The 26283-nt window shown below is 41.1% G+C and overlaps 1 protein-coding gene across 1 annotated transcript in view; it reads left to right on the forward strand.

Annotated features, from left to right (window-relative positions):
• The window catches only part of LOC133460479 (growth factor receptor-bound protein 10-like), a 60632-nt gene that overhangs the window by 8815 nt on the left and 25534 nt on the right, over positions 1-26283 (forward strand). Inside the window, 5 exon segments of the mRNA XM_061741049.1 lie at positions 1570-1663; positions 13202-13312; positions 13348-13433; positions 13435-13478; positions 17552-17675. Coding sequence (XP_061597033.1) covers positions 1570-1663; positions 13202-13312; positions 13348-13433; positions 13435-13478; positions 17552-17675 — 459 coding nt within the window.

Here is a 26283-nt window from a genome sequence, read left to right on the forward strand (position 1 = left end):
GTACACTTAAACAACAGAATGAAACTCAGTCAACCACACTTCCATTTGCACAGGCACGTGGAGGCGACACCCACTACTGAGCCTCATTTTGTCATGTTTTAAGGACATTACATCAAAGTTGGATCAGCCTGTAGTGTGTTTTTCCACTTTAATTTTGAGTGTGACTACAAATCCAGACCTAAATTTGATTTCCGTTGATAATAAGAAAGTATTTAATAAGAATAATTCATTCAGATCTGGGATGTCTTATTTTTGTGTTATCTTTATTTTTTCGAGCAGTGTATGATCGCTATGTATGAACCTGGATACAATCCTGTTTGTATTAGATTTGTCTGAAGGCATCAGTTTATTGAAATAATATTTGATTGATTTACATGAAAAGGCCTGCAGAGAAGTCTTTGTCTATGCTCTTTTCCCCACACTTGGAACTACGTTTCTGCTCTGCCTCTACCTCCATTTTTTTAAAACAAAACTTGGAACTTTGAAATTCAATTAAGCATACCTCGTAAAGGATTGCTTTGATATTGCTGCCCAGTTAGTAGGGCTGTAATGATTCATGGCCCTACGTAGATTTATTGATGAACGATCCAATAGCGTTGATACAAAATGAAATTATCCCACAGACACATGTGAAAGTCATCAATACATCAATTAGACTTCCGTGGTCTATTTTTATCTTATTTTGTCATCTGGCTGGATGGCCGCACCAGAAACAAATATTGTGATTATGAAACTTGTGATTTATTGGAACAAAAAAATGTGCATGAAAAACTTTTTGAATGTTGAAATTTGATTTCATGGAGACTTTAATGATTTTAGAGTCAGAAAGTTCATTGGAGCTTTTATTGATCTGTGTCAGCAGTGCCTTGTTTCTTTTGTAGAACTGGTTAGAGTTTTGGATAAATACTTTTCACTGTGTCCCAGTGTGTTTTCTGTAACTAAGTTGTTGTACCACAGCTCGAGCTGAAGTCTGCAGTCAGCTCACAGGCTCTGCAGCCAAGCTGCCTTCCTTGGAAAGCTTTTGGCTGCTTCTTTTCAGAGCTATAAATCTTACTCAAGGCATTTATGGATGTTTTCGAGTCACAGAGGGGAGTTGCGAGTGGGTGTGTATGTGCGTGCATGCACAATATAACCTCTGGCCACGAGCAGTTCCTGGAAGCAATGCTTCCACGTTATTCTTTTTCCTGGAAAATGGAAGATTTAGAGTTTGGCTTTTTTCCTCCATTTCTCCTCTGCAGCCTTCTTACCTCAAAGCTGCTTCAAATTATACAATGTATAAGGAACATGACAGTTTGTCTCCAGGAATGTGGAATGGTTTCAGTTTTCTAGGGATGTTGTGAATCTTTGTATCTGTTTAAAAAGAAAAGAAAAGAAATTCATAGACAGACAAACTACAGGATATGTTTCATTTGGTAAAATTTCATGTCATGGCGCTTGAATGTGTGACGTGATGTGTCTTGCGAGCACAGGAACCCAACTTTTATCTGGCTATCTGACCTCTGAAAATAAGGCGTTGTGTCACCATTCAACAAAATATGAAGAAAAGTATCTTGTTTTGTCTTTTGACAGGAAAGGATGGAGCGCACTTCCTCTCGCAGGCCTGAGGAGCTGATTGTTTCAGACTTTCAACGCTCATCCAGTCAAGCCTTGCCGCATCACCATGGTAACTCGCTCGCCTTTTTTGAAATCCGGCCAAGGCTAGATTTATTGAGTAACATCAGCAGGATTATGCGAAATATAGTGATTAAGGGGACTTGTAAAGGGGGCGAAAAGTTCTGAGAACATATCCCAAACCATAATATTATGAGCCGCTTAATATTTTGTAGGACCTCGTCATCCTGCCAAGAGAGCTCTAACCAGTTAGGGAGTGGTTGAAGAACATCTGAGGGTTTGTACAACCTCTGGCAAAACAAGTAGAATCACCACTTCTGGACAATCTTCATTCAGCTGTTTGAATTTGTTGAAGTCGTGACATAAAACTATTTCATTTAACAGCTGAACATTCTTGCTTTGTAAAGCATACATTAAAAGTTTAATAAGATAGATATTTTACTGGCAATTTTTCTTCCAGATGAATAAAAAGAAAAACAGTTTTGAACTGTGAACCACAGAAATCCCTCCGAGTACATAGCTGTATGTCCTCCGGCTCTTATGGCAGCTACACCTCTTTAAGGCATGGGCTTCCTTATTGAAAAACAACATCCTCCATACATTAGTTTAAAAAATTTGACCAGTAGCAGTTGATGGTTAACTTTGCAGGATGTGGCCTCGTCATGAATCTTCTTCCCAGTTTCAGCCATAAATCTTCAATAAGATTCACATCCACGCTGTTTAGTGGCCGTCCTGTTGAGGAGACGCGTCTTTCCTGAAGAAAACATTGAGCCCTCTTTGATGAGACAGGATGCGCTACTATCCTGAGCAATGTCTTAATTGCTGAATAGACTGGATTGATGAAATGAGAACATAATTGTCAATATTTGATCGTAAAACTAGTCTTGAAGCAGTTTTCCATATTCGTAGAACTGGCTACGTACACACACTGTAGGGGGAACCCTTTGTCTTGACCTTTGCTCTAGTCTAGTCTGATTTGCACCTTTCCAGAAACTACCTGTTGCGTTGATGTAGACTGCAACAAATGTGATTGGTCCACTTGTTAGCATTATACTTTTTTCAGCACTGTTTTTTTTTTTACGTCAGAAGGAAAGATTTCATAAATGTCCGGTGAGAAAAAAAAAAAAATCTCCTGCTCAATATTTATAGGATATGCTTAATTTGCTCTGTTGCTCTCTTAGCTACCTTAAATAGGAACCCACATCACTTAGTGTTTGGAGGTGTAATTACAAACCATCACAAACGACTACAAACAAGTATACAAGTATATCAGTGTAGGTTCTGTTCATAGGCGATGTGTGTAGTTGCTATATAGAACCATAAATAACACTTATTTCAACCTAATTTTGTCTGATTTGGAAATAGAGAAGCAACAAGGTCTCCCATTACACTGGACTGACCTCTCAGAACCAGAATAATGACGCTGTTTCCTGATTGGTCAAGTGGGCCTCCTCTCAGATCTTCCCGACATTCCCCACTCATCCTGGTGATAACAATGGGGCGGCTAGACCCATCCTGTCTTTGTGGACCAACCTAGCTATGTTCCTGCTTTACGTGGGGGGCATTTCTGCATCAGTTGTAACGTTCAAGATAGGAGCTCACATTCAAAAAGAAAAAAATCCCAAAGTCCTAGGTAGTTTGCTCTGTCGAGTTTTTCCTGTGTCATGCAGCTTTTGTTCCATCCATATTTCAGGCCTTTCTCCCTTTTTATGTGCTCGTCTTGATGGGATTTATGGGGTCCTGTTGCAGCCAACACCTTTTTGCCAGCCCACGTAATGCTCTTCTGGACTTCCTAGAAGTTTCTCCCTCCCTTTGTTTATCTTCCAGTACATCTAGGAAACTGCCTTCTTCCATTTCTGCATACTTTGCACCAGATGGAGAGGTCATTCTCGCTCTCACTAACACTCACACACACGCCCATCATAAATCCATTCAGTCATTTTAGAAAACCTTAAACATAGCTGACCTGAAGGAAAATCATTTTCTCCTTCCTCCTCTGAATTGTTTATCACATTGATCTGCTCTGCTGATGCCAGGCTGCCGTGGTTATGTGACAGTACTATAAATACAAGGAACTGGATTTTTTTTAGAGGTCTGTAGGTCAACTGGCACAGGGTAGAAGTAGGGCTCATAGTAAGTAGGGCATGTGTATGGAGCTGGATATTAATGCATGTTCATTCTGTTAACATTCAGTGATGTTAAGAGGATAATAAGATGAATGATGTCCCATATTTATATGGGACATATAAAATCTAAATCTTAGCGTTATCGTGACTGCTAAGTATTTTCTTGTCTCCACAGGTAACAAATGAAGCTTAATTGACAGGCTGGTTTTATTTCAGCTCCCATCATATGTTATGATAGTGATGTCAAACCTCTGTGGTAATCACATATGATTGGTCAGGGTGCATTTTTATTATATATATATATATATATATATATATATATATATATATATATATATATATATATATATATATATATATATAACAGGTCAATGTCTTACTGATTATCATCCACTCAAAAAATAAATTGACTATTTCATATCTGTTTCACAGTAGCTGGAAACATAATAATGACTCTTTGTATTAAAATAGATTCCAGAAAATTCAGCTACAAGTGTCCATGTTCTGAACACATTTCAGGACGTATCTGAATCGATTTCAGGTTCGATCACTTGTGCACACATGTGATCGTGGTCTTGGGACACTTGTGTCCACATTCTCTTCATTGTCTGAACACAAAAGTCATTTTGGATCCATCTGTGGCAGATCTTTTTTATATTATTTCTGGTCACAACTTCTTATTTTCAGTTATTCTTTTAGGTTATTAACGATTTAATTTTTGCAAGCAAAAATAAAATGTACTTTTATGGCATCAGCGTTGGGGTCACATGTGACCGCTTAGGACCCATTTGGGTGAACTTTTTAATATTAGGTGTGAACATGCACTAAGCGCCGGCCACTTGTGATTGCATTTCTCAGGATGCATGTTAATGCCAGGTTTGACCAGACAAGGATTGTTGAAATACAGGTTAATAAGTGAGGAACATGACACGCCAGTTGTAATTCTTCTTCATAATCATCTATCAATAATGATGCCTTTACACCATTTTAAAATGTTCTTTTTTTAAATTCAGTTGTTTTTTGTTTTTTTGTTTTTTTTTTTCAGTTTAATGTTTGAATTTTAGTAGGCTCACATCTAAGTAAAAATTGTGACGCATTTGTTCTTATGCATTAAGGTGCAGATATGGAATATTTCATCATCTGTAGTGCATAATATCCTTTCAGTAGATTCTGGGAAATATGAGAAGCCCAATAAAAATGTTGGGTACATCATTAAATGAAAAGAATATGACAAAGAAGATTTAGGAACATTGAGCAGCTTGAATCCTTAAACAGACGACAGAACTCTCCTAAAAACTCCAGCAAGTAGTCGTCTCAGTTGCCAGATGTACATGTACCGTGGATAAAAGAGCAAACGGTGGTTAAAATTGTCCTCTCTCAGCTTTCTGGAGATGCGTTGCTGCCAAATTCAAAATGACCCTGTTTTTTCTCTTCTTTTTGTTAAGATGTTACATTTCCTCCTCATATGGAGAGATCATCCCACATCTTCCTTACATTTCGGTACACGAGGTGATTCCTTCTGGCTTTGCACAGCAGAGACGCCTCACATCAGCCTGGAGCTGCAGCCATTAATTGAATCAAGCCCCATTTGTGTATTTGATCATCTGAGGAGATCTTGTCTGCATGATGATGCACAACATACATGAGCCAACTAGTGCCAGAGTCAATGTTTTATTCAATGTCTTTATTTAATTTATAGGTTTAACCCAAACCAAGCCTACCCCCTACCAGACGTTATTAGTTACACCAGTTGAAGCCAATAAACAGTCTGGCGACTGCAAGTGTCAATGCTCATTGTTAAAGTAGAAAATGAATACAAATTTATAGTCCACAACCAGATTTATATGTCATGGCAGTTGTCTGAGAGCACACTTTCACTTTTTCAGACATGGGCTACATTTAGTACAATTTATGAATGTACAATTAAAAAGTATTTTTCACTTTGCAAACACCGCGTTTTTCATGCAAAATGTAACGTGTTGTTCCTTTTCATAATCGAAAAACCTAGTTGCACTTTGTCCCCAAAATCCTGAACATCCTGCTCTCATGACTGACCCCTAGACAGCTGTCAGAGATCAACAATTTCTGGTTTTCGTGGCCAGGGATTGCATGCACTCATTCAGTGTTTTTTGGCATCTCTGAGGAATGAGCTGGCCACTTTTGTATGGCATGTTTTGTTGTCAGATGCTAACCAGACTGCTGCAGCATTCCAAGTCAAACTTAGTGGACGAGAGGGAGAAGGTATTTTCTCTCTATATGTCCTCTGGGTTCCCCGTCTTGAGCCAAGAGTGCAGCATGGGCCAAGCCAGCCACAGGAGGAGGTAGAGGAATGCCATTGAAACCATCATTATCCTCTTAAAACTGCATAAGGCTACAGTTTTTATCTAAAACACCAGTAGCCTGAAAGATAAAGTGGTATTGAAGCACTGACCAGAGCAACTCAAAGGCTTAAAGCTCGTCCCATTAGCAGACATTAAAATGCCATTTTAAATGTAGCTACTGTGCTTTGCCAAGATGGTGATGAATTACGCATTTACATAATGTCCACACAGCTCTGGATTCACCAGCTGAAGCTACGCAGCCCAAAGTCAAATCTTTGCCACTCTAAATAGGACCCAGTTGATAATGATCTTTCTGTATTTTTCATGGAGAAAATTACAGTAATTGGAGCTTTGGTGCTGCAGATTGAACACTAGGATTGGATTATAGACCTGTTTTTGCAAGATTTTTGTTATATAGGTTATACATGGTCAGTGACGTCAACTCTGTCCTTGCTGCCTGAGCAGTGGAGCTTTTTTTTTTTGTAGCACCGTACCACTACAAACAAAGCAATTACCAACAGGTTGCAGCTAAACCAATCTGTTTCCTGAATCACCCCCCCCTCCCTTCTCACCTAAAGCTGAGCAGGACTTCCCTGCCAAATGCATGACTTGGGCTGAGTGTCCTGTGGCTGACCTTTTGAACAAAACAGCTTCCCTCCCTCTGTGCAACGCATCAGTCTGCAGGATGGGAGGTAAAGAAAAAGTCAGGCATGTGAAATGGTGGTTTTCCACAGACAGCGTGATTAATCTCCTCACATGCCGCCTGACACTGATCCGCCCTCTGGACTAGATCTGCGGCTCCCTTTTAGGTTAGGTCGGTCAAGGAGCTGGTCAGGTCAGCAGAGTCTGAGATGAACCCCTCATATAATCTGGTCAGCCTCAAGAAATGCCTCATCTCTGTTTTTGGTCTCGGGCTTTGACAGGCTGCAATCATTGCAGTCGGAAGCCGCACAACCCCGAGAGTACCCCGGACACTGTTCCTGCTTCGGTCCAACTGCACACTTCATCCTGTTGGCGGCGAGCCCAGCCGTTCGAACACCGCAGCCACCTGCTGCTTAAACCCTGCCTTTGTGTCGCTGCACACCATGACATCATCCAGATCAGGGGTCGGCAACCCAAAATGTTGAAAGAGCCATATTGGACCAAAAACACAAAAAACGAATATGTCTGGAGCCGCAAAAAATGAAAGGTCTTGTATAAACCTTAGAATGAAGACAAATGGTGAAAGGAGAAATGTCGAAAAAAAAAAGTCAAAATGTGGAGAAAAAAGTCAATATTTAGAGAAAAAAGTCAAAATGTTGAGATTAATGTTGAAGTACAATCTCGAGAAAAAGGTTCAAATGTTGAGAAAAAAGTCGAAATGTTGAGAAAAAAGTTGAAATGTTGAGAAAAAAAGTCGAAATGTTGAGAAAAAAGTCGAAATGTCGAGAAAAAAGCAGAAATGTCGAGATTAAAAAGGAAAGGAAAAAGGAAGAAAAAAAAGAGGAAAAAAAGGAAAGAAAGAAGAAAAAAGAAAAAAAACAAGAAAAGAAAGAAAAAAAAGAGAAAATAAAGACAAAGAAAGAGGAAAAAAAGGATGAAAAAAAGAAGAAAAAAGGGAAAAAAAGAAGAAAAAAAGCAAAAAAAACAAGAAAAGAAAGAAAAAAAGAGGAAAAAAAAGAATAAAAAGGGAAAAAAAAGGAAAACATTTTTGAAAAAGCTCCAGGAGCCACTAGGGTGGCGCTAAAGATCCGCATGCGGCTCTGGAGCCGCGGGTTGCCGACCCCTGATCCAGATGGACGACAGCATATGCGTGATGTGGATGCTCTATCTAGTAGTCTTCAGGTGACTGGCACACGGAAAATCCAAATGTGTACAAACTGAAGTGTGAAAGAACTTGTTTTTCTTCTTTTTTTTGTTCTTTAATCTCCGTCGAGTCTTAAGACAGGAGGGTGTGGCAGTAGGGTTTGATCAACTTCACCTTTTGTAAAAATATGAGGTGTGCCATATCGCTCTAAGAAAGTGGAATATGCGTTAACCATGTAACGATATACACACAGAATCATATATTCATCCCTTTTGGTTTAAATATATATGCATGTTGAGCAAGGCTAGGCTCTCCTTCTTTTACTCTCGGGTCCTACATGGATTTCCTTTTAAAACATTTTTTCCCTTTGAATGCATGATTACCGAATGCACTGTCTTACCCAGGAGAGCCTCAGCTTGCGAGTCCTCGCATCGAGGGAACGTGTGCAAAAGTATTTTAGTGACACGGGCAACGTGTGCTCTGCTGATAGGGAGTGACATGGTGATCACAACGGAGCGGACTGGAAGTGGTGAAATGTGACACCTCTGGCCTAAGATTGTCTGTAGCTCGCTGTACTTACCAGAGGGATGGACACAATCGCTCTCCAGGCTTCCTGAGGGTTAAAGTGGTGGATCGGTGTTTACCTGCCTCCGCCAGAATGTTCATCCCAATACTCAACACCTCCTGCCACTTGGCAAGTAGCTCGGAGTTGGGTGTTCAAAGCATTGCAAGCATTTTAAGAACTGTCATAGCTTTATTGTGATGATGATGTGATGACGTTCTGGTTCTAGGAGCAATTTGTCTCTCGACAAGTGTCCGAGTTAATAGTTGGCTGGTGGTTAAAATCCTCTGGAGTTCTGGTGAACCACCTGCACAGAAGTTTCTTGCCATTTATCTCCATTAAAGTTGCTCTCGTCAACGAAAATTATGACTAAATATCATCGTCAACGGACCTTTATCACCTGAGGAAAACGAGACGAGACGCAATGAAAATGCTGGTCATGTGACGATAAGGTTAATTAAATATATAATGCAATATCGTAGACGAAACGAGACGAAATGTTCTACCAAAGATCTTTAATATCCATGTTTTCAGTAGTTTCCTCTGGTTTAGTTCTGCTGCTGGGTGACGTCACGTCCTCAATCCCAGTCGCTGCAGCGGGGAATCAGATCCAGAAGATGCAGCTGCAGGTTAGAGGCTGATGCCGTTAACGCAGAGCTCTAGGTTCACGTCAATTAAAAACAAAGTTACATAGAGAAACGCAGGGATCTTCTCTGGGGTTGGGGGAAGAAGAAAAGACCATCTTTGGATACACTTTCCTACATAGATGTGGAAAAGAAAACCAAATGTGTCGTCAAAAAAGATGGGGAGAAATGCGGAAAAATAAATATGTTGTAAACTCAAATTAGTGTCTTCTGTATCTGGAATGAATGTATTCTTGAGTCTATAAGGTAACAATAATATAATAATAAGATAACCTTGTTTGAATTGTAAAATGGGTTTGACTAAATACAATCTTTGACTGAAACGAGACTAAAATGGTCCTGGACAATTCTGACTAAAAAAGACTAAAATGCTCAGACTTTTAGTCGACTGAAACTGGACACGACTAAAAGGAGAATGAACGTGACTAAAACTAATAAAAACTAAAATGATAGATGGACCCAAAGACGAGACTAAAACTAAAATTGAAACAGGCTGACAGAAACAACACTAATCTCCATTGTGTTCATCCTTGAGAGTGAACATCTTTGACTTCAAATTCTCATCCTGGATCAGCACTGGTCAACTCCACCAAGCGGTGGTCCGAGTTCTCTGGGTGTTGAAAACATCACCCACTTGCCCTTGTGAGCCAGAATGTGTCTGTGCTTTAGCTAGAAAGATGTCATAAATACTGCCAGTTCTGCATGCTATACAGTAATGCTCGGCAGCTTCACAGAGGCGCTGGTTTCAGGGATTTTCATTGCATAATCCACCAGGACTAACGGAAAGTGATCGCAGTAAAATGGCCTGACTAAATACATCGTGACAAGGGTGGTGCTTAATGTGGGAACATCTCCATTCCAGGTGTCAAATCTAATATCCCGTACACATTTTCTCGTTGAAAATATACCTAAAATACAGTCCCACAAGCTTATAAAAACGTACTTTCTACTCAGAATGCAGAACTCCAGATTGAATAGGAAAGCGCTTCACAATAAAATAAGAAACGTTAAAACTTGAGACTAATTAAACGGATATAAGCGGCTCCGGCCCCAGCTTGACCAGACTTTTCCCAGGAGTCTGTCCTCATCCAAACCCCCCACCTTCACCCCACTGTCCTCCTGCCCCGACCTATTTGTTTTCTCAACACGAGTTGATGAGAAAGGAGGATCAAGCCAAGTTAAACCAGCGGGCCCAGGTAGCATCAGCGCCAAGCTCAAGTCCTAATCAGATCAGCTGTGTGATGTTATTAAAGGCTTGGTTAACCTGAGCCCGATGCCGGGGAGGGAACCACAGCTGGTCTTCACCCATCTGCACCCCCCTATACAGCTAACTCATGAACTCCTGCCAGTTTGTCAGTCCAGCCTGCCATCAAGTTTGATGATTGGGACTAGGGCTGTTCGATTTTGCCCAAAAATAAAATCTCGATTTTTTTCTCTCAAAATCCGATTTTCGATTACGATTATTTTGTGAATTGACAAAAGGCAAAGAAATGATTTCAAATATGCTGTTTTTTTATTGAACATTTGCCCCATTGGGCTTTAAGTGCAAACTTTGCTCTTATTAAACCAAAAATGAATGAATAAAGTGCAAAACTCTGTAAAATAAGTTGAAAAAAAGTTTTAAAAAATATAATAAAATATAAAGTTTTATCTCTGAAAAAAAAAAAAATCAGCAAATCAGCACTTGCAAACATACAGTAAGTTATATTTCCAATTAAATAAAACAAGACATTTTCTAATTAAACTAAACTGGGTCTTTGCATGCTAAATGATAATACAACCCATGAAGGAGGTAGAGGTGTGTAATGTCAGTCATTACATTTGCTATTCACATTTGCAAGTTTTTTGCAAGGAACACGAGCCGGTCTACCGCATCTGGCTTGAGGGATGCCCGGTGGCATGTTACAACGCCCCCTCCTACACTAAAGAGCCTCTCCCATGGGGCACTTGTTGCAGGTATTGAGAGGTATTTCCATCAATCATTAATATGGTATCAATCATTAATATGTGTGCAGACAAGGTAAAAAAAAATTAAAAATTAAAAAAAAAAAAGTGAAAAATCGATTTTACGATTTTCAAGTTTTAACATCGTTCTAATTACATATTCGCGATTACGATTTAAAATCGATTAATCGAACAGCCCTAATTGGCACTTTTGAAGTTTCCTATTTGATCTTTGAAATAGTTTCACAAATCCCGTAATTTTCATAGCGCCTCTTCATGCCTGCTGGTGAAATGGAAACACAAATGTTTCAGAGTACTGCCCAGCTCACTGTGAGCATGCTGACGTTAACCTGTAAAAAGCCTATTTCAGTGTTTTGCACCTCTGTTAGTCATCTAAGATGAGTTACTTACTGCTTTTTTGCTCTTTGCACACCATATAGTGCTTTACTTTCATTTTGTCGTGCAATCGATGCACAAGTTCATGTGCACGGCATCGTGCCAATCCTGCCTGCAAGTGTGCTTCAGGTGTTGTGTTTTGCTGTTCTGCTCGGTCCTTTCTGGGCACCATGTGCCACGAACAGGCTGGTTAACGTTCCCAGAGCGCTCTAATTTCTTCCAACAGGAATGTTAGGAATTCTGTGTGTGTGGCGTTGGGCTGGTACTTACTGAGAACCGAAGGGCTTTAGACACACACACACTCACTCAGAAACTGAGGGTGCACTTGTAAGGATATTTCAGAGGGCTTATTCCTTCCCTAATGTAAGACTGGCTTTATTAAAGGGATTTCTGTCCCGCTGGTACATTTTTTTAATGATAAGCTGACAGTGCACATTAGCTTGTTAGAGGTTTAAACTCCTAGAATGTATCGATGTAAGCTCATAAGCACAAAGTAATGAGTGTTGTCTTCGTGATTTCTATGTGAGGTTTATTTGAAATCATTTAGCGATGAAGTTTAGTCTTTCAACATCATACAGGAGCAAATGAAATCAAGTCACTTAGCCTCGAGGGTCACTTAAAGTAAGCCTCTCAAATCCCGGGAGGATTTAGTAAATTAATTATGGTTCAAGTGAAAAGACGAGCGCTAACAGCTGACTTGCAGGAGCTTGCTGGAGCGCTGTTTCACACAGGTTTGATGTAGTCGGCCGGTGGGTTGCTGCTCGTACGAACTCGAGGAGGCAGGTGGAGGAAGAGCTGCTAGCGTGAGTGGAAGGAGTTTACAGTGTCAATTAAAAAAAAAAAGGGGGGGGGGTTTGTATTGGACAGGCAAAGCCAATACAATCAAAATAAACCAAAATCCAGTTGCTTTAAGGGTTAATACTGGCGTTTGCTCAGGGGTGATAATTCGGTAGACAGAGGGCATGGAAGAGGGACACCTTCCTACGTGGAGTATTCACTGGAATATGATTTATGATGGTAACATTTCAAAGGTAAGACAACATTAAGGTGTTGGAGAAAGTGATGTTTTTGCTGTTGTTTGACTGCCGTATCGTGGAGTTGCAGAGTGGTCGCCTTTCATCTCTGTAGGATGTCTCCACTTTTCTACTCTGTGGTGTTTTTGTTTTACAGAATAGTGCAGCATTCTTATGGAAAGTAGGGATGCAGTTACATTATTGATCTACTTTTAGAGTAAGGCAAATTATAGTAAGATGCAAACTCACATTTTTAGAAATGATTGGTAGGATAAAAGCTGGGAAGGGAGAAAGTCTTTGTAGATGCTTTTCAGAAGGAGTGATGTAGTTGTTAATTCAGTTTGTCTATAATGTACGTAAAAGTGTGAAATGGCCACAAAGGAAGCTGCTGATCGTGATATCAGCCCTGAATTAATACCCCTCTCAAACTCAATCGACTACTGTTCTGAGCGTATCCCTGTCAATACCCTGAACATTCAGGCCAGGGGTCCTCAGATTAGCACTTAAAAGGACACACGCACACACACGCGCACAAACACAACCCTACTTCTATATTCATCCCTTCTGGGAAATGTAAATTCACTGAAGGTTCATTAGCCACAGGTAAATGGCACCACCTAAACCCCCGTAGCTTGTAAAATCTGTTAACTTGATGTTGTTCGGCATGAAAAACCTGGTTGCCTGTTCACTTCCGTGACGTTTCAAGCCAGAGATGGAACAGAGAAAGGATGCGGCACTCGTGATTACCTGTCCCTCACTGCCGTCTGTCTGTCTGTCCTCCCTCCGTCTCTCATCCAGCTGCCTCCACAGACGACGACGTGGACCTGGAGCAGCTGGTGAACGACATGAACTCGTCCATGGAGAGCGTTCACTCCACGCAGGCGGACACGGCTCTGCTCCTGAACAACGGTCATGCTCACAGCCCGCAGCAGCAGCATCACCAGCACCACCACGTCCACCCGGGTTACATGGGCCACAGCCACGTGCACCGCCGGCACACCCCGCCGCTGCCCCCCTGCTCCCCCTCCAGGGAGAAGCTGAAGCACTCTCAGCCCATGCACATCCAGGCTGTCAGGTAAACATACCTGACTCGGGCCTCTGTGTTGATCTAACTGGGGTATATTTAACATGAAGAAAGCTGGCTCTGCTCTGGTTACAGTTAGAACTGCTCAGCTTTTTTTATTTTATGTTTTTGCATTTTTAATTAGCATGCATCAGGAACTGAACTACCAGTTCTTATGAGGATATAATGGTGAAGTAAGTTTGATGGTTTTGATGGGAATTGCTTTTCTTTTCAGCCACCCGAGGACACAGGAAATGTTTTTTTTTCCTTTTTTTTTTCTGAATTTTAACCTTTCTCAATTATTAAATTCAATAATACTTCAAAATCCATCAAAGAAGTTCACCTTTTTTCAATTCTAAAGTTTTAAAGTCATACAAACGATGGCGCTCCCTGTTTGAACCATGTTTGCAGAGTGTTTTTTATTTTTATATAACCTTTATTTACCCAAGCAAGCAATTTAAGAACCAATTCTTATTTGCAAATGCAGCCTGAACAAAGAACATAAGCACTTTGAGGGGAGAAGGGAAGGGGTCAACGGGTGCAAGAGTCAACTGCAATTAGTTGCAGGTTTTGTTTGAAGACAGACTGTGATATGAGGGCAGAGAGTTTTAGTGTTTTGTAGTGTGTTCCAGTCACTAGCTGCAGAAAACCGTTACCTGGACCGTTTCTGTCGTTCAGAAGTGGAAAACTATGACTATGACTGTAGACCTTTGGTTAAGTTCATTTATCGCTTGACTTTAGCATGTAAAACTTTACTACATTTTAGTTTTGATCCATTGCAACTGTACATTGTAAAGAGGAAGCACAACAACCATCTCAGCTCCTTCAGTGCTGATCCTTTTGTTCCACTATGTCTTGCCTTTTTTTTCATTAATCTTTTCTTTCGAAGCCATGGTGTCATTCATATATCCAGTTTCACCAACTAGGCAGTGTGTGTGTATGTATGTATGTTTATATGTGTAACCTCACTCATCGTCTTTCCAAATCCTCTACCACAGGCCCGGGAGCTTCAGGGTTCTACGCAGCATCTTTGCTGCTTCTGGGACTTCTGGCACCACCGTTTTCATGTGCCACATCTTTTCTGTTTTTGCCTTTAGCTCTTACTTGGGATTGCTATCTGTATCACTGCTGCTTTGGTCTGCAAGTTGTGGACCACCTCAAAAGTTACGCTGGTTAGTTAGCCAAGAGTTTATCAGTCGTGAGTTGGAAGTCCCACAGGATCTTTGCTCTTATATTCTCCATCACTTTTGGGAGTATCTCCCATCTTGACTTAAAGCAGCACTATGTAACTTTTCCACCTTAATATCATATTTCCAGAGTCATTGTGATGGTACATCAACTTCCAACATGTTTAATGAACCTCTGTCATGGTCTGAGGGGGTCTGTATTACATTCACTGGCACTATGTAACTTTGAGGAGCATGGTAGGAACCCTGCCACACTAGAAAACTACACATTTTTACGGCTTTGACGGCTTTACGGCACATACGTCACTTCCCCCTCCTTCCAGATTCGTAGTCGAGACGAAAGCTGGGCGGGACGTGGAGCGCAGAGCTCAGGCTGGTGGTGAGCTAAACGTGGAGCTGCTATCATGGCCGAAGCAGCGAAAAATCAGAAGAAAATAAACGTTTTATCGGAGGAAGCGAAAAAAGAAAGCGGGAGAGTAACAAGCTAAATGCCCGGACAAGAATAAACATTGGCCCGGCACGGCCCTAGTATTTTTCCTGAGAACTGTAAAATTGTGCAGGGCTGATCTGCAATCTGCAAAATATAAGGAATGGGCATTCAGTTATTCACAGGTTATAAAGTATTTTTTTATTTTGTCAGTAAGTATGTTGGACTACTAATTTATGACGAAGTCCCTCTAAAGAAACGTTTGTAATTTGGGGCGCATTATCTCGCTGAAACAGGACAGGGCGTGACTTCACTAATAAAACCAAGTTGAATTTAGTGATTTTCAACATCGTCATATTATATTGTTTAGCCAAAAATAGATACATTACCTTTTTGCTATCCATCCTGCAAACGACCGCTGAAAACAGAAAAGTAGTTTTGAAAGTCCGTCCCGTCTTATTTCATTCACTATCAAAACAAATGCCCGCAACGGGAGATCAGGATCTTTCCGGCAGTACGCGCTGGTGCTCATGGAAAATGTAGTGTTCTTTCTGGTAAAGCACTACCGCTTTTGTCCAAAGGAGCCGCCAAACTCAACAAAAGCTGAAAGTTACATTGTGCTGCTTTAAGGACTTCCAGCCCAAACTCAGTACAGATGATCCTACATTAGTCCAGCTACCTGGATGTGATGTCTCCCACATCTGCCCTGCGTGGTCCTTCAGACCAACACTGGTAGGACTTGTTGATGTCAGACACTTGTCCAATCTGCTGGTGATACGTGCCATGCATGGACTTCTTTTTCCTTCCATCTCCCCACTGGACTTCTATTACCTGAGACTTGGTACCCATTATCTGAGGGAGGATGGGGATAATGATATATCCCCCTGACCTGATGCCCTTGCTCCCCCTTGGTGTCATCTTTGTTGTAGATCATGTGTGTCTTCTCAGGTTCCCTGGTTTAGATCTATGTTGGTCTGTTATTGTTACACCTCGAGGCTGGAAGACTGTTATAGATTGTAACGAGAGATCTTTCATGTTAGAAAGTTCATCAATAACAGTGTGAGAGGCTGATGGCTCAGCTCTGTAATGCTTTGTAATTTTCCTTTGAGGGTTAGTATATACATCACACAGAGCATCATACGGACCATCTCTTTAAGGGGGACCTATTATGGCATCTACTACCTATTTTAAACAGGCCTTGAATGTATTAAAAACAAGCTTTTGATTGTTTTTGCTAAATAAATTAGAAATTCAGCCTCTGAGCCATGTCTTTATCTTCCCATTCTCTAACCTCATTATCTATGAGGGATTCTGAGTGGGCGGGGCTATGATAATGATGCACTGTACTGATTGGCTGCCTGAATGACACAATACACCGCTACGAAAAAATGGCAGGCGGAGTTAGTTGTGGGTGTGGTTTCGCGCATCGCGCCCGTCGTTACGTAACGACAGGATTAGAATCTGAACGGCTCGTAGATCCACATCACACTGGATGGCTCATCCGGGCGGCTGTACAGACACTGCAGAATTTGGTTGCTTTCCTCCTTCTCTGAGTTGGCAGGCTGAGGGGAGACCACTTTATATATGTTAAAGCAAGAGAAAACGTGTTTTTCATAATAGGTCTGCTTTAAGTTATAACCGATGGTGATTCTACAAGTTTTACAATCACAGGGGGAGTTTTACCACACAACATTAATTTTTTTTATGTCCTGATATGTAAAACCTTACAAATGAAAGAGGGTGGAGTGAGTTACTGCAAGGTTTTATTGCTATAATGAGTGATGTAGTAAGTCTGATTTCCACTCCTCTGATTCTCAGTCAGGGTAAGGTCTGTATTGACTTGAGTATTCAAAGACATTTGTATATTTCTCCTCCAACCAACCAATATTTTTTTTTTTGGTTTAGTTATTTTTATCTTTGTTAGTTATTGTGTGAATGGTGAACCTCCAACCCAGTTTTGAGTTTCTGGGAAACTTTTCCTTGGCGCTACCACCTCCATGGATGTCCGTGGGGATCTCAGATTTGCACATGTGGGATTTACTTCGATGTGCATAGAGTTCGGTTTTAGTTTCATTCCAGCAGAACATTTTCTTCCACATGTTTTGAGAGTCTGCTAAAGCTTTTCTTACTTTCAGCTTAATGGCTTTTCTTTTTTTTTGGCCTTTTTTGCCCTTCCGATAGTGTTTAAATGCTGTTATATCTCACTTTTTTCAGAGTATTTATACCCTTTGTCACTTGGACTGGTGGAATTTGATGTTTAGTTTCATTAATATTAATCTTTTGTGATGATCTGTATCAATAATAATATCAATAATTTGCATTTCCGTACATTTTCCTTCCTTTTTTTAACCATCCATCCATCTATTCAGGTAAAAATAGGTGCTTGACCCCTCTATGGTCAAAAGATTCAGTTCTGTGTTTACACTGCTGAGTCTTCCACCCGTCACAGTTGAGTCTGTCTCCCTCTACAGGTGCTTGAGGGCAGACCAGCAGCTGCGTCCGGCCTCCCTGCCAGCTATCCCCAATCCTTTCCCAGAGCTCTGCAGCCCGGCAGGATCCCCTATTCTCAGCCCCATGCAGAACTCCGACAGCCATGCAAGTACACTCAAAACATGTCGCTCGCAGTTTGACACACTTATTAAAACTTAGTGAAGGACAATTATTACAAGCCTCGACTTCTCTGTGTTCAGTTGGTCACATCATTGCTGAAATGCATTCAACATTGCATTTGCATCTTTATTTGTTTCTTTATTCAGTTGCACAGGTGAGGCTTTATGTTTGAATACCGCTTATGTATGTGTGTTTTGAAACATCCACGCTAGCCTGTTATGTTCGGGTCAGAGTAGCACTTGTTGACTTTGGCTGTGAGCAGCCTTTCCGTCCATTACACAACGGCTCACCCTGGGTTATCTGCTTCTCTCTGCGTGTGAACGCTGTTGCGGATACTTGGTTATCAATCACATGTATACCCACGCACTTGTTTTTGCTGTGGAAGGAGGTGAGTAGTGCGTCCAGGATGCTGCACACTTCCGTGCCAGAGCCGGGAATACGGCTGGGAACTTCTTCAGGTCGGATCTCTCTGAACCTCCTGGATCTGTCTACTGGCTCTGGCAAAGCAGGCACCTATTTCCGGTTCACACGCTTGAACCCAGACTGTTAGCGTGTGTGTCTGTGTGTGTGTGTGTGTGTGTGTGTGTGTGTGTGGACTTGCCCTTCCTTCCTCCTGCCCAAGGAATGCTCTATCCTTTTCAAAGATGCTTTCAGGATGCACACCCTGAACAATAAAACTTATTTTAGATGCTCACCCAATTGCTATGGCTACATCTCTGCACGCATAGGTACACACTCAGATGTGGCATTTTTCAGTTCACACACACCCACACACACACACACACACACACACACACACCTAGACATGTCACAATGCTAAGCAGCATTTTCCCATTGTGTTGACATCATCTCACAAGGTCTGGAGTCACAAAGCAAGTTTGCAATTTGCATAAAGGATCTTCTGTGTGCATGTGAGAGCTGGCTAAACATGGCCTCATGTCCTCTTCTCATTTCCCCTCATTATCACGGTCTTATCCAACTCTTGTATTGTGTATCTAAACAGGCAAATAAGTTGTCATCACTTGTTGAATGTGTGTTTTTGTCGTTGTTAGTCTGTTTCTATTGAAGATTACGTCTCATTTACTCAACCTGCAGCAGGAAGGACGTTCTTTATTCTTGCTTAATTACGGGAAAACAGGAAGGTGCTGTTTTTATTTATTTTTCCAGAGTGAATAGTGAGTAAGCTTATTCAAGGAGTTGATGGCATGTGGAAAATTGTCTTGGCATTTTCCATCATGTTTATCAATGTAGGCAAAATAGGATGATTTTTTTTTTTTTTTTTTTTTACAGCTAGAGAACTAAAAGACAGCAAGAGTGACCAGTTCTTAGCTGGAGGTGATAGGGATCATGGGAACTGGAAGTCCCCTCAGGAAATGTCTGCGGCATTATCATAGACTGATTAATATGGCAGCGGTAGCGTCAGTGCGGTGGTTTGTAGAAGGATATCCCGCACATGTTTAAGGTTTCATGCCACCGTCAGCTCTCAGCAAAAGAAAAGGAGGCCCAGTTGTCTTGATCCAAGCCTCTAAGAGTCACGCCGGCCTGGACGACTGCCAGTCTAAAGCAGAAAAATGCCAGTTTGCATTTGTGCTTTTGAGCAAAAATGTATAGTAGATGGCCATTAACTTTTTGAGCATTTGTCAAGGTACAACCACATTTCCATAAAAGATGAGCCGCTGTAATACACAGATGAAAAACAGCCTAGTTGATGATGTATATAAAACTCATATTTAATAGAAAACATTTTGGAGAATCTTTTAGGAACTCACAATGACAGCTGGCCACTGGGAGCAGTAACAAAAAACTGTCTTGTCCTTTTTGTTTCTTTGTCTTTTTGTGTGTTTTTGTTTTGTATTACTTTGTTGTTTTTCCTCACAGTTGAATGTGTTATATTGCTGTTGGGTCTATTACCGGTAGTCAGAAGTCCCTGACTGGCTCTGTGTGCAGGACTGTGATCAACACTATGTAACCCCCGGCTCCAGCTATAGGAACTGCAAACTTGTAAAAATGCAACTTGAGCTGCAGGTGGTGGCACAGGAACTACCTGGTTTATGTAATATTATCAGAAAATAGCGGTAATTTCAGTAGACATGACCAAAACACAACACAAAAGCTAGCACTCATTTTGACAAGTTTTGGTCTTGAATCAGAAACCAGACTGCTGCGACTGAAAATTAAACATTTCTGTGCAGTAAAGTACATGATATGGGTGCATATCTGTGGATCTGTCAGATATAAGATTTAAAGCAGCATATAAATGTGTTTTTCAGCAAGATACTGATACCAAACTATTTTGTATTCTTCTTATTACGACATGGCTCCACGGTAGGAGTCTGACGGTCCTTGTTGAATGCAGACCACCTGATAATCCAGTGAGAATGTGATGGAAACAGCAAACTTTTGAGTAAATGAAGTACTGTGGTGGACAAAACAACCGCTGGGGAAACATTTCACTTTCAAAGCTTCTCTAATATTTGTGGTATTTAGAAGAAGAGGTAAAACAACCAAATGGTAAACAACTGTAACGCTTTTGTGGCAGTTTAATATTAAGTATAGTATATCAGTATTTAGTATAGTAATATTAGTATATTAAGTAGAAATTAAGTAAGACGTAAGTAAATGGTAAATGTTGCTGATCTTTTCCACATACTTAATTAGTTTCTTTTATGTCCTAAAATCTTTGAACTGAACGAGGGTGAGCGATGTCACTGTGAGAGAGGTGAATGAAACGTGGACCAGCAGGGCTGTAGACTCCTGACAACATCAACTGGGCTCCTTCGGTAGGTCCCTGGGAATCTCTCTCTGTCTCCTTCTCTAATGTCCTGATGCTCAGAGAGAGCTGGGAGCTCTTTAGCAGAGGAGGTGTCTCTGTCAAATCATTTAAATATAGAAGACTGTCTCTGACATGACCTTTTGCTGCTTCCAGGCTGTTGCGTAATATGATATGTAAGCGAACATTAATGCAGGGAGACACAGTCTGGGCGCTGAGATGCATGAAAATATGGAGCTTTGTTTATTTAAAATTTTTTTTTTTTTTAATTTTCTAAGAAAACAAAGAGGACTGTCAAATGTGTTGTGCACTAAATTACAGTTTCATTGTGTTTGCATCTCAGATTTAAACATTTTTCACAAAGCTTTGTTCTTAAAGTGGCACACAGGTTGAGGCAGTAAAATAAGGCCTTTGATTTATCGTGTTTATGGTCCATGTTCCCTCAGGAGACATCGATATGTTTGTTCTCGTGCAATTTACAGGCTTTGTACAACAGTAGAAAAGGTGATATTTCTGTTTGGTTTTAGAAACCGGCTTGAGAGAAGTCTTTTCTTTAACTCCTTTAATGGATTTTGGTAGTTGCTATGAAGCCGTTTCAGTAGTTTGACTGTACTTCATGATTAAGTCGGATAAAGACCCTTTCCCATGCTAATTGTGGCATTCTTACACCATTCGGTTTCTCAAGTGTTTAGTCATGTCTTGTCTGTCATCACTGGGCAAATGGGTTTGCTTTGGCTCCGTGTCTGCGGCTGAAACGCAACTCCTGCTTTTATTTGCAGCCAGAGGCAGAATTACGGACATCAAGAACATCAGAGTCCCAGTTAAAGATACTGTCTCTCAAGCGAAGGACTTGGGCTCATGCCTCGCCGGTTGGCGAGCCTCCACCCAGCTGAAGGGCTTTGAGCAAGACACTGAACTTGATCCAGCTTTGAGTTCACAGCTCTTTAACTGAGTCTGACCTCCGACCCCTCTGTGGAAAGATGTGACGGGATGTGAAATAAGTTTCTCATGGTCGCGATCTGTGATTTGACTGACTGAAATAGTCACTGCTTGTGAAATCTGACATCATGTGTGAAGAATGAGCAGATTTTGGTGACACTTCAGTATTCTAGAGATGGGAAAGTGGATTGATTGGCCAGTGATGTTGGGTTCAGTGATCATTAGTTGCAGTCCTACTGTTGTTGCATTGCATATATATATATATATATATATATATATATATATATATATATATATATATATATACACACACTGCATCAGCTTCAATTATAGTTTTTTCATGATGTAATTACCAATCAAAATGAATTTAAATCTATCTCCAATCAGTAAAAATTGCTATGTATTTTTGATAAGAATTGTCATATAATGAATGCCAGTGTTGTTAATTTCAGGTTTAATAACTTCCATCACATTCTGAGTGGCCTGACAGTTTTGTATTTGCATTGGAGTTGTAATTTCGGCCCCTGCATCCCTTCACAATAATGAAATTAAGGCTGCTTGCTCACGCTGGCTTTTTTCAGTTCTCTTCAGGGTTCTTGATTGTAGGTTTGCTTCTGGTAAAACTTTGTTTAAAGGACTCGGCCCATGGTTTCAGCAACGCAACAACAGTAGGGCTGCAACTAACGATTATTTTGGTCGTCAACAAATCAGCTAGTCAATGATTATTTCTGCCGTGCCCTCCATCTGCCTCCGTAGCGCCGTTGACAGATGAGGGCTGGATCGCACAGCTCGCTCAGATGGCTGACACAGTGGGTTAGGGTGGCATCGCCACCGTCACTCTGACCGCTGCAAGGCGGCAGGACCTCTGTCGTGTGGCCACGTTGCTCATTTGCTGCCTCCATCCTCTCGTTTCCCCGATCGCATTTCATGTGTTCTTCTTTTCTCCACTGATCCGAGGAGGTATACTGTCCTGTAGAGCATTACAGTAACAAATATATGCTTTCTAATGAGCAGTAAAGTCCGTTCCTCCTGACATTTATCTGCTTTTATATGACGCATCAGCATCGCATATGTACACCATGACATGTACTGTAACTCAGTCTCTTTTTTTCCTGTCTTTACTTCTGTTATTTAAAAGGACTTTGAAGTGCCTGGTTGCTGCAATGTGCTACACACATAAACTTGCCATGCCCAAATCATGCTTTCTATTTTTTATTATCTTTTTATTTTTATTTGATTTGATTTCATACTATGTGATTATGTTTTATTGTCTGTAAACACTAAATCACCTGGCTGTTGAATTATGCTCTATAGATAAACTAGCCCTGCCTTGACTTGGTAATGCTACAATTCTGTTTTAACACATTGTCTCAGTCGATCATATCTGCTAATCCTTGTTGCACATCACTGTTTTTCGGGCTTGACTATCTGATAAAATCTTTGGTTCTTGAGACCAAAGGTAAAACCTTTTTGTCTCTGTGTCGATGTAAATTGTGGTCTGGCGTCTCCGTGGTTTATTTATTTTTTTATTTGATTTTTTTCTTCCCCAGAATATTTGGCTGATAATTTTTTCATGTCAAATAAAGCATAAATGGGTCTGAAGGTCTTGAGTCAGGCCACCCACGGGGCCTGCAGATGAAGCGAAGGACATAATTGTACCTATCGGAGGCTTCCAGAGCCATGAACAAATGATGTGAAATCATCTGCACTGCTTGCACAGTCATCAACCTCCAAGCAGTTTTAGTCGTTAGTGATGCCAAATTAAAAGGGAAATGATCTGACCAGGGCCGAGATGTTTGCCACTATTATGTCCATGGTATCAGTTTCTTTCGGAGAGAAAGGTTAATGGGATCTTCTACAGTTCAGGTTTTTTGATAGTCTGTATCAATGTTCATGTAGACGTCTGCTGAGCTCGAAGATGGCAGTGTGAAATTACTGCAAGCTCTAAGACGCGACCCCCCCCACTGGAGCTGGTTGACTAGTTTTACAGGAGGTGGAAAAGCAGAGCGCCGCTGGTTCAGGGATGTGCGAGACACCTGGGTTAAAATCCAAAACAAAGACGTAGAGGTCTTCACCGAACACAGCAACCCGGTGGACGGCAGCATCAAGTTCAGGATGGAGGATGGAGGTCTGGACACGGAAGTTCATCAGAAACTTTCACACACAAAGCTTTTTTGATTCACACCGCTCTCAGGAACGCGAACTGTCATCAGGACTTTACACCATTGAGTGTATTCCTACCGAGACAGAGGAAAGAGGAATAAGGAACATGAGCACATCAAGATAGCGCTTCAAATCTGCACGTCCAAACTTCCAAAACTAAGAGATCCAGAAAAATCCCAAAGCTCTAAACGGAGAGAAGACCAAAGAGGAGCAAAAATGTTATAATTCATATGTGAGTGTCTTCTATAAACACAACATACCCCTCCACTTCAGACCAGACCCCGCCCTCAGACATAAACTGCTTCACCTGAAGGACAAAACATCTACGCAGAAACCGTCCACTGCAGTGACGAGTCTACGGACCTTTAACATCTCAGAAATGAAACTCATCAGATCAAGGCTCAGTGGTCCATCTGCATCTCAACAATAAGACGGTATTCTTGAGAAAAGTAGTGCACACAATTTGGAGAGAGAATACAGACGGTTTGAAGCCATCTAGGTCAAACATGAAAAACTGAGATTTCCCTAAAAACCTACGAAGCAGCAGCCTTGGACGTCCAAGCCGGTGGTTTCACAACGTTCACACTTTGATACAAGTCACTGAACCCAGTTTAACAGCTGACATGGGAGGCTCTGTGATTTGACTGTGACTTTTATAGATTATAAACCCCAAACTTTCCTCCAGTCTGTTCAATCTGTTGATGGCTTCTGGTTGGAAGGTGAAATGTCTTCAGGAGCAAAAGAAAAGGAAGTCCAGTTGTTTTTTTTAAATCTTTTTTATAAACCATTTGAGTGTGACCTAAATTACCTAAAAGAATCCACACCAGCGTACCTCGTAGTAGTTTCTACTTCTGACCGTTGTGCTTTACGCAGATCTCTGATTAAAGTGCATGTCTGCAGAGCAGCTGGGGCTGTAATGTTTGTTGGTTTAATTTGCATTTACAGGATCTGAGTTTCTGCCAAGCATGAAATATTTTGCGCAATGTCGTGATGTAATTTTATCATTTGAGAAACCTCAGGGATTTATGAGCGTCATAACTGCCGGAGTAAATCCCCCATTTTAATGAATACGTTAATGAATTTTCCGTTTTTTTTGAGATGTGCTGTTTTCTTGAGCGTAAGGTCAGAGGGCCGGCACGGCCTCGACGAGGAGAAGATGATTACGTTACGTTGTCACTGTGACAAGTTTGCTTTGTTTTTCAACATATCTTCTGCATCTTAGCTTGTATTTCTGCAAAATACATCACAATGACGGATGTCTTCTGGTTGAATAAGTAATGTGTGACTGTTTTAAGATCTGCTGCAGACCGACTGATTTTCTTTTTTAGTTTTGTGTCTTTCCTTGATGACTTTTGCATATCCTCCCTGTGGTGACTGAGCAGCCACCGAGCACGTGGCGACGGTGTCGCAGATTTCACCACGTGTCCTGCTTAGTCTGAGCAATAACTATATCCACAGCTGCCTCCTAATTTGGTCCTCTGGGTGAAATGTACAGATGTATTCTTGTTTCAGTTAATTTTCTCACGACTCGCGAGCCAAGAATTTCAAATTGCATCTGATTGCAACACCGACTGTGATGGACGAAATGACTGGATATCAATTCCTGAGGAGGGTGTTCACACACATTGTTCGGCTGCTGGGATTTTATCACACAACTCCCATGTAATTTAATTTAGTTCAGAATGAGTCAGGACTGTGAGTGAGCTTTAAACATGGAGACGAATCCTTGTGTTGAGTAGGCAGTCACATGGTGGTGTTGAGGCTGCAGATGTTTATCATTTTCACAGGCACAATTATTAGGTTTGTGCAAACAAGTCCCAGTACAGTCAAATTAATGTTTCTATGACCTAATTCTCTTCATTAAAGCATAAATCATTAATATACACCAGTAAGTATGCACAAATAAGTGTGGAGGTGTTTGGACGATCATACTGTACGTGCGGCGTGATTTTTGCTCTGTACACTCCTGAATTCATCCAGTCACTTCTGTCATGGGAAACCATGGCACGTTTATGTTGGGGCACATTTCAGCAACGAGGCAATTCCTGGTGCCTTACGTCACGAAAACATGAAAAGAGGGAAAAAAAATTGAGTTACAATGCAAAAGCATAATAAAGAAAAGTTAGACTGAAGCTCGAGTTACAGCTAAAGGCTGAAATTAACATTTGGACCTGAATTCGGAAGGGTTTCAATAATTCCGTGAAAGGCAGTTTGTTCCTGGTCTGTGGAGCTGAACACAGAGTAGACCTGAACCAGAACCTGAGAGGAACCCGTCGGTGTGTGTGGTACCGTCACCTCTGAGGGGAGGAACGGCCTTTCACGCTCTGCAGGTCATGTGACTGTTAAGACAGCGGCCGGTTCTGGATCCAGCCAGGTCGGGGATGTGTGTGAACACATGTTTGTGTATCTGCTAATGTGCATCCAGGTGTTTGTCCCTCAGACCAGTATGTTGCAACTCCAATCCCTCTTTTTGTGTGCGTGTGTGCGTGTGTGTGTGTGTGTGTGTGTGTGTGTGTGTGTGTGTGGGTCTATAAACAGCATAGAGACAAATATACTACTCACCTTCACGTGTTTAGAGTGAGAGAGAGAGGAAAGGAGGGGGGGGTTAATGTAAATATAAGGAGATTTATGGCCAAATATTTCAGAATTACTAGAGTTATGTCGAATATAGAAAGTAGCACATGACCATCTGTGGATGTAAGGAATTAGAAAGACAGGAGA

This window comes from Cololabis saira, chromosome 15, assembly GCF_033807715.1.
Source record: "Cololabis saira isolate AMF1-May2022 chromosome 15, fColSai1.1, whole genome shotgun sequence".
Taxonomy (NCBI): domain Eukaryota; kingdom Metazoa; phylum Chordata; class Actinopteri; order Beloniformes; family Belonidae; genus Cololabis; species Cololabis saira.